This window comes from Mus caroli, unplaced genomic scaffold, assembly GCF_978045245.1.
Source record: "Mus caroli unplaced genomic scaffold, Mus_caroli_1 scaffold_5, whole genome shotgun sequence".
Classification (NCBI taxonomy): domain Eukaryota; kingdom Metazoa; phylum Chordata; class Mammalia; order Rodentia; family Muridae; genus Mus; species Mus caroli.
In genome coordinates, this window is record NW_028227260.1 from 149,398,618 (window position 1) to 149,407,898 (window position 9,281).

At 40.7% G+C, this 9,281-nt stretch overlaps 1 protein-coding gene across 1 annotated transcript; it reads left to right on the top strand.

Annotated features, from left to right (window-relative positions):
• Positions 1-279: 279 nt before the first annotated feature.
• On the top strand, positions 280-8,927 carry Dynlt3 (dynein light chain Tctex-type 3). Its single transcript, XM_021153283.3, has 5 exons — positions 280-433; positions 2,284-2,325; positions 6,041-6,164; positions 6,747-6,824; positions 7,137-8,927. Exons 1-5 carry the CDS (start codon positions 404-406, stop codon positions 7,211-7,213), a joined length of 351 nt encoding a protein of 116 aa, XP_021008942.1. The 5' UTR covers positions 280-403; the 3' UTR covers positions 7,214-8,927.
• Positions 8,928-9,281: the final 354 nt, after the last annotated feature.

A 9,281-nucleotide genomic window follows, 5' to 3' on the forward strand; every position in this document is an offset into this window, starting at 1 on the left:
GCTACACTTGCTTGCTGGATAACTGTGGATGAACGAATTTTGTGCACATGACCACCGCAGAAAGCCCAAAATCGCCTGTGCTGACTCTAGACTGACTGCCACAAGGTTATCATAACTAATCTTAACGTGTGTCCCTTATTTTCAGAAGACCAGCCTGGTCTTAAGTGCACTTAAGACCTAGCAGGGGTACCCTTAGCCCCGCTAAAGGGCTCAACTCAAACAGAGCCCCTCCTCCCTGTCCTTTAACCCCGCCCTCCTGAGGTCCCTACTGTTTGCGACACAAAAGCAGGGCCTGCGTAAACGCCCTGGGTCTGGAGTGGAGGCGGGGCCTCCCCAGAGGCCAGTGCGCGGCTGAGGACCTGGACAGAAGGCTTGCTCCTCCCCCAGGACCCAGAAAGCCGCCATGGAGGGGTACCAACGGCCCTGCGATGAGGTACCGCCCCTCTGGCGCCAGGAAGAGCCCCTCAGCTCTCTCTGACTGGCTGTGGGGACACTGCGGGGTGGTCTCTTAGTTCTCGGAGAGTTAAGATGCTGCTTCTCTTTAGCCTGGGTCTGCTCCGTGCGGCCTGGATCCTTCCTTGCCCTTAGGCGTCTCGCTCTCCCCGCCCCTCCCCCGCCCCTGAGATCCTTAAGGTGGGCAGATCGTCGCTCTGACCTTAGTGAGCAAAAGAGCTTGGGGGCAGTCGTCGGGGTCTGCGAGGGCCGATAGGTTGTAGGGAAGGCCAGAATTTGGGTTATATAGGCAGGCGTTGGCGAGCCCCACCCGTTTGCGATCAGGGCCTGGGAACCCGGTCTTCTCTCTGATTCCTCCACCCCTTTGGGTCTCCTTGTGCTGGTGCTGCAAGGTGGCTCTAGTCCCGGGAATTCTTCCCAGGAAAGGCTAGAGGAAGTGCTTTATGGATTAAGAGCCCTTGCTCACCGATTCATGTTTCCCCGAGCCTCACCAGAATTCCATGATGTCGGTTAGTTTTCTGTTACAGAAGGTAACCGACTTTTCATGGCGACAAAGTGATAGGCCCCAAGCGAAAAGAATGGCAGGTGTTCCATTTGAACCCAGGTCTCTGGCTTCATACTTAAGCCCTTATTTCAAGGATTTGGAGGATGAGGACTGTTGAATTGTTGCACAGCCTGTAAGAGTTTGCAAGGACAGAGTAGACAGAGATGTTCTGCACCTCCTAGCAAAGGTAGGAAGTATTTTGCACTACTTCCTAAATACATGTAATTTCAAAAGAAATTGGAGTGAATACATAGTCCTAGTGTGCTTGGCTAGCACAGGAGACTCCCCGAGCTCAGAACACCAGAAGAGACAGAGATGTGTCCATAGTATTAGGCGACTTTCCAAACTGTGGTGAAATGTGTATCTTTGATATCTTAGGTCAATTTTTGGATGGAATTTTGAAGTAAAAATGATATTTTATCACAGGACCAAACTATGAGACCTTTTTTCATATTGTCTCCAATGATTTAGATTTTCGTTCCTTTTTTTGTTTTAGGAGAATGGTGGGAAATTGTATAGAATACTTAATAGAATTAAAATATGGAAATCTATACTTAAAGCATAACTCAGGAATTGATTTGTCTCAAGTAGTTTGAAGTTCCCTAGTGGTTTTTAAAGCACAGAAGTGCTGTGCTGCTTTCCCAGTGCACTCAGAACACCTCCTCCCTGGAAGTCATTTTGGTGATACCTAAAGCATCTTGGCTTGTATTTCAGTCTCATCCCATAACCTAGTTCTGCACTAGAGGACACTTCGATGCTTTTGAAAATTGTTGTTAACCTAAGATTCTAACAAGCTGCTCCAAAAATTATATACCAACTTATATAATTAGAATAACATAAATTTCTAATGACAAAGTATTGCTGTAATCTTTTATTTGGGAAAGCAATGGTTTGACTCACATCAGTTCAAAATAAAATTGAAAATGACAATTGAGCATACTCTTCTTATGGCCCACTTTAGCTGAAATGATTTTCTGTATACTGATAGCACACAACAGACATCAGTAATAGCTGCCGAATACCAATTTCTTAAGCTTTATTATACAACGATTATCTAGAATAATCAATACACTCACTATTGTAAAAGCACTTTTCAAAACGGTATTTGCCCAGGCTCTGCCCAATCCTAATGGCTCCAAATTCATAGGGAATAGGTTCAGGATCCTCAGGAGACCCAATACTCCTAGCACTGTGGTCTTCTGTCACTATGGTTTTCTTAGGCCAGATGAGAGTAACCTGAATATTGCCTATGCTCAAAGAAGTTTTATTGTGTGTTTTCTTCTTAGGTTGGCTTCAATGCTGATGAAGCCCATAATATAGTCAAAGAGGTGAGTTAATATTTGCTGTTATCACAAAGCCTGTTGTGTTGATGGAAATATCTTTAATCCAGTTTTGATTTGTCAGGCCAGTGCTAGAGATGTTAATGTTAAGACACCAAGATGTAAAATATTGCTTCCTTCTTTGTAGTGGTGTGTATGCAGGGTATGCAGTGAGGCTTAGATGGACCTTTTTCTGAAAGTCACGCTAAAGCTCTGTTTCAAGTCTACAGAAAGAAAGATCCTGAAGACCCTTATTGATTCTAGTGTTGTCAATATAGACTACACTGTGGGTGAGGTACTTTAAGAGCTCTCTAAAGAATCATCATTAGCTCTGCCAAATCCTAGGTTAAAGACAAAACCCTGAGCTGGCTCAGGAGACTGGCTTCAATTGCAGGTGTGGCTATTGGAACCTGTGTCCTAGCAAGCCCTGACTTGAGTTCTGTCTGGGCAGGATTGACTCCACCTTCTGGGCCTCGTGTGTGTGTGTGTGTGTGTGTGTGTGTGTGTGTGTGTGTGTGTATGTTTGCCATCAGTTTCCCCAGAGACAGCTCCTGACTTGCCTGACTGCTTGCTCTAAGGTATAGTGTCCTCCTGAGCTGAGCTGGGCTTAACCCTGTATAAGTAGGATCATCAGCTCAACATCGCAGAGGGCTAGGCAACAGGAAAAAACATGGTGTATTTTAATAGTTGAAGACTTCGTATTAGACTATTTAGTTATTTAAAATATCCAGACTATATTACATAGCTGAATATTTCATTAAAATAAAATGCAAATGTGTTCAGTGCCTTCACAATGTCAGAGCATAAGGAAGAACAATTAGAAGGGAGAGATAGCAATAATCTTATTTTTCAAAATACAATCTCAAGAGACATTAATAGTTAGTGATTAGTAGACATGAAAGAAAAGATGCTGGATCTTTGGGAGAACCACTTTAATATATTTTCCCTACCCAAGTTTTGAACCATATAAAAAGGCAAAAGTGTCACTTGAAAGAGTAAAACACTGCCTTTATTGTCGATAAAAACTAGGTTGATGACTGTATCATCTTATACTAACCCCCCTGCTCAGTTCAGAACTTGCAATACTGGCTTTGCATGCACACAAGGGAAAGTCTGAGTCAGCCGAGAAACAGGATAATGTGGCTCTTGGTCTGGGTAGGGATGGAAGGAAAATGAAAACCCAAGTTCAAGATGTGTAGGAATGAGGTTTTCTCATGAGACCAATGCTGACCACTCACCAACCAGATAGCTCATTCCATCTCCAATGTTAAAGATGTGTGTGGGGGGGGTGGGGGGGATTTCATCTGTGTACATAGGTTGAAGTAAATCTACTGAGACCTCTATCTTAAGAAGAGGTGGGGAAAGCTAGTGGAGAACTAAATTTTCACCTATCACAGGAGTTCTAGATGTGTCTATAGCTCATAAAACATAGTGGTAAGCATGTTATTTGGAAATATATAAGTAATTACTTCTTAAACTGTTATGTGTCTGTCTGTCTCTGTCTCTCTGTCTGTCTCTCTCTCTCTCTGTGTGTTAGAGGTTATGTGGTATTAGAACCTACCAAATGAATTTTTATTTCTTCTCTTGTTTCTTTGGTTTTTGGTTTTTCTTTTTGTGTTTGTTTGTTTGTTTGTTTGTTTGTTTGAGATAGAGTGTTGTTATGTAGTCAGGATAGCCTGCCTCCTAGTTGTAATACTCCTGCCTCAGAAAATCAACCATCAGGATTACAGGCACACACCACTGCACCTAGCTTACTAGATGCATTTTACAGTAGGCCTCTCCCTAACTAAAATATTTCTGAGACTGTGGTTAGCTCTACAAGCCGTTTAACTGAAGACAGTTTGGCCCCAACTGAACTTGAATTCTCGACATGAAAGAAATCTCAGGCTTCGTACATATTGCTTTGCGGAACACATCTCTGGTCTCCTTGGTCTTTCTTTCCTGAATCCCATTTCTGTGCCACTAGCATACTTCCGTGGAAAAGCTGGAAAGGTTTAAAGGTATAAGTACTGTTTTAAAACCCTCCGGACCATCCTAGATACTTCCATAGTTCCAACAGTCGTTTCTCTCTTATTTCATACTCAGTGTCATTCCTTTAATTTCAGGGTTTGGTTTGGTTTGCTTGTTTGCTTGTTTGTTGTTGTTGTTGTTTTGTTTTATTTTGGCTTGTTTGATGTTTTTGTTTTTGTTTTCAAGGCAAAGTCTCTCTGTGTAGCTCTGGGATTTGCTTTGTAGGCCAGGCTGGCCTTGACATCCCAGAGTACCCCCAGCCACTGCCTTTGAGTGCTGGGATTAAAGGCTTGTGCCACTGGGTGGTGGTGGCGCATGCCTTTAGTCCCAGCACTTGGGAGGCAGAGGCAGGCAGATTTCTGAGTTTGAAGCTAGCCTGGTCTACAGAGTGAGTTCCAGGACAGCCAGGGCTATACAGAGAAACCCTGTCTCAAAAAAAAAAAAAAAAAAAAAAGAAAGAAAGAAAGAAAGAAAGAAAGAAAGAAAGAAAGAAAGAGAGAAAGAAAGAAAGAAAACAGGCTTGTGCCACCAGCAGCAACTTCTTTTAATTTCTTGCTCTGAACTCTCTCTCCCTGTCAACTTACTTTTGCCGATGTACTATACTAGAAGACATTTATTTAATTTAGTGAGTGATAGAATTTCCCCCATACCCAAAATTTCCACAAAGAAAAATGATGTTTTAAATGTCATAAACTCAAAACCTTCAGTTTAGACTATCCAGAAAGTACATTTAAATCAGTATTGCTTGAACAACAAACATCTAAGTCTTACTGTGTGCCCAGGTCCTGCGCTTCGCCCCGGGGTGATACAGATCTATTTAAAGCTCTGATTTGTGTAGTGTCTTTCAGGGTTGATGGTAATTAGTTAGGAACTTCACTTGGCTCGGGGCAGTGAAGGAATGAAGAAAAGACAAACATACATATAGACACGTGGCCAGAAACCTGGGATCAGCTGCCCTGGGATTAAAAATGAGGGAGGGGGCTGGGGTGATCTACAAGGTTATCCAATTGTATTGTGACATTAAGGGTTAATTAAGCAAAGAAACATCTGTTGGAGACTGGGCCTTATCCAGGGCATCTGACTCCTACACTTTTGGTCCAAAGCTCAGAGTGATAAAGAGGACAAAGGAATTAGTTTTTGGGTCTGGGACCATGGATTCAATTTGACCCTGCCAGCAAGATGGAGACGTTGTCCCTGAGATGGCTGGATTCAAACAACTGTTCTCTTACAATTACAGACAGAGAAGCGGAGTTATTTTATACAGCTGAGTAAGGAGGCAGCCTTAGCTAATGTCAGTAGGAGCAGTGTCTGTAGGCGAGCAGTATTCAGGCTGGGGGAGAAAGCTATGTTGGTCATTTTCTGCACACTATCAACGTCTGCATCTTCCCTTAATCCTGCAGTCATTTTTTTACCACTTCCTGTTTAAGATTTGTCCTTCCCATGTTATAAACATTAGAGTTCTTTGATTAATGCCTCTGCTAGATTTACCACAGAGGCATTGGCAAATTTATCTTTGTATGACCTGTGATATTTCATAGAATGTGATAAGACTCATGGAAATGCTTAGAAAATGTTTAGAGACAGTGCCCAACAAGCATTTCGTCGATGTGTGTTTTCGGTTAATGCCTTAGCAGGTACTGTCTTGAAGGGATTTCAATTGCAGTGTATGTCTAATTTGGTTCTTCTGGGTTAATTGAACTGTTCCCTCTCCTAGTGTGTTGATGGAGTTTTGGGTGGTAACGATTATAATGAGAATGACATCAACCAGTGGACTGCAAGCATAGTGGAACAATCTATAACACATTTGGTCAAACTGGGGAAAGCTTACAAGTACATTGGTAAGTGATGACACGCTGTCCTTCCTCCTTAGCTCACATACCTTTCTCCTTCTGATTCTCTCTGGATTTTAAGAGTGTATCTGAATGATAGGCACTGTAGTTGACCACTCATAGTGGAGGATGCACTTCTGACTCATCGCTTCAACAAAATACACAACAATGTGAAAAAGGAAGGCCTTTCCATCTGAAGCAGTTTGAACCGCTTGCCCTTTGTAGCAACAGTTGGCTTTGCCTACTGAGACCCTTCAGTGCTGTTCCTCTCGGCCATCTGTGCCTCTGCATAGGCCTGTGAAGATCCACACACCCAGTACAAAGTAAAATAATGCCCAAATTTCTGTCTGAAATCGGTTACTGGCACAGAGCACACAATTTAATCCAGAATTTTTCTGCCATGCAATTGCTGGTGGTGATAGTAACAGTCCATGAAATTGCTGAATCTCATGAAGTTAAGTTCAGGACGGTAGGAAGTATTCAAAATAGAAGACGATTTTAGTCTACCAGCGGAATCGTTTTCTGTTAACTTTTTCAGTCTTGACTCCTTCCCCCTTTTCAGTAACTGCCATTCTGTGTCTTTCTTTGTAGTGACCTGTGCAGTGGTCCAGAGGAGCCCGTATGGATTTCATACAGCCAGCTCCTGTTTTTGGGATACAACATCTGATGGTGAGGAGCCTTAAATGAATTTATCCAGAATCAAAGTTCTAGCGAAGTCAGGCTGGAGGTATTACCGTAGCACTACTTAAAGTCTGAAAAAATTATCAATAGAATTGCTTTCTATCTATTCACAAGTATGATTTAAGCCCAGTATAAAATGTGAAGATGCAATGAGTTGCAGGAAATACTACTAAAAGCTACAAGTGTATGTGTATGCACACACACACGTGTGTGTGTGTGTGTGTGTGTGTGTGTTGCTTAGTGTTTGGTAATTGTGAGGTTTTGCTAGTATATCAAAGTCCTCTTCTTGTATGCTTTCAGGAACCTGTACCATCAGATGGGAGAACCGTACCATGAACTGCATCGTGAATGTTTTTGCAGTTGCGATTGTCCTGTAACCTGTAATGCACTAAAAAAAAGTGTTGGGTTAAGGCCATTAACTTAAGTTTGTGAGTGTATCCTTTCTAAAAAGAGTATCAACTACTTATTAATGTGCTAGATCACAAGTGTGCAATATGCTTCAAAGCTATCAACAGAGAACTGAATATTGTAAGCAGAAGTCTAATAGGAAGTTGGCAGAATTATCTCATATTCTATACAGCATCATTTAAGGACATAAAATGTTAGTCAACAATTAATGCAGAAATATGGCTGACCTAAACTTAGAAGCCTTTCACTGGCATTATGTTCCTCCAGAGATGGGGAAATCTATTTAGATACTAACATTATCATTAACTAGAAAACACAACAGGGATAAATATATGAACAAAAAACTACAAGGAGAAATGTAGAGAAAATGACACGAAGTACCTAATACCTTTCTGGTTTAAGTTTTATTCCTTTGTTGAATTGCATATAGTAGTTCATAGAGAGTAATTTTGACACACACACACACCCGCCCCATCTAACTAGTTTTCTTTTCCTGAGAACTGGCAAATCCATTGATTTTGTTTTGTTTTGTTTTGTTTTAATGCCAGTTTCTTACATTTACACTTGAGGTGGAATTAAATATGATCTACCAGATTTCCTGGGTGAACAAAATTAGTAAAGTATATCATCAACAGTATATGACTCAGACAACTGCCTTACAATCCATTGCTTCCATGAGAGATGGACAGGTATCTATCGAATGTGTGCTCTGCATGTTTCTCTCCAGGCAGACAGCTCTTAACGTGGTGTTCACGTGGCATTCACATGGCGTTCACCTGGCAGGTTGGTTTTGGCAGCTGTTCAGTTGGAAAAAACAGTGTTTATGTTTGAGGGAGAATAAAAGAAAGAAAGGAAAAGAGTCTGGCCCTCCGTGGAAAATTAACCAGAAGGAAAGCGCTAATTGATGACAGAATTATAGATAGAGTTTTTTAGGGTTGCTTCCCACAAAGTAATACATCAAATATGCAACTCTTACCTAAAGGCCTTATTAGTAATCTTAGCTATACAATGATAAATTTTATTGAATTACTTTCAACTGTGTGTGAATAATTTAAAAATACTTATGTAGAGTTAGGACAAATGGGGTAGAATATACATTAAAAGTGAACAATCATTAGCAGGTTATCTAATATCTCAGGGCTTATGAAATCTAGTTCAATTTACTTAAAAAAATCAAAAATAAATATTAGGATACACAGCTGGCCACCAAATGCAAAGTCAGTCTGCCATTTAACCTTGAAAATGAAATCCATTTCACATCTTACCACTGACACGCAATCCATGTAAACACTGGAATCACATGCCATTGAAGTTTTAGGGGGAGGAAAAGTTCAGTAGTAATGGCAACAACATTAAGACAGGATTCTCGTATGAGGACTATGTGCATGGTTGACATTTTGCAGAATAACTCTAATGACAAGAATGCAAAGATGGGGTTTAATGAGGTGACCTGTAGCTTTGGCACATCCAGAGTTCTTTGTGATTACCTTTATGTTACTTTATGCTGCTGGCTCTTGTACCTTGGGAGATTGTAACAGTGACCAAATTATCTGTGCATTTAAGGCTTACTCTTTGATTATTGTTGTTGAAGGCTCGTTTTCAAAGTATCAAATCATACCTCGTGAGCTTGCTATCTGCTGTTTCTAGTTAAAAATATAATAAAGACTATCTTATTGTGCTGAACATCTGGCTCTGGTTGATCCTTCAGTGGTCAAGAAATCAGGATCTGCTTTACTTGAATAAATTCCAAGCAGGATAAATGGAGGAGGAAAATAAATGGGACCACATAAATATATTACAAAAATTAATACATCAAGAGTGTGAGACCAGACTCAGTTGCTCAACAAAACTGTGTCTCAAAAATATTATTACCCAAATCTATTCTTCACCATTACAAAATCATTAATAGCTTCAGTTTTATATATTTTATTTATGGTCTTGAACACAACATTTTTCTTTAAAGTAAGCATAAAATATATTTGGTAACTACTTTTTAACTCTTAATAATTATTTTTAGCAATTTGTCTTGTTTGTCAA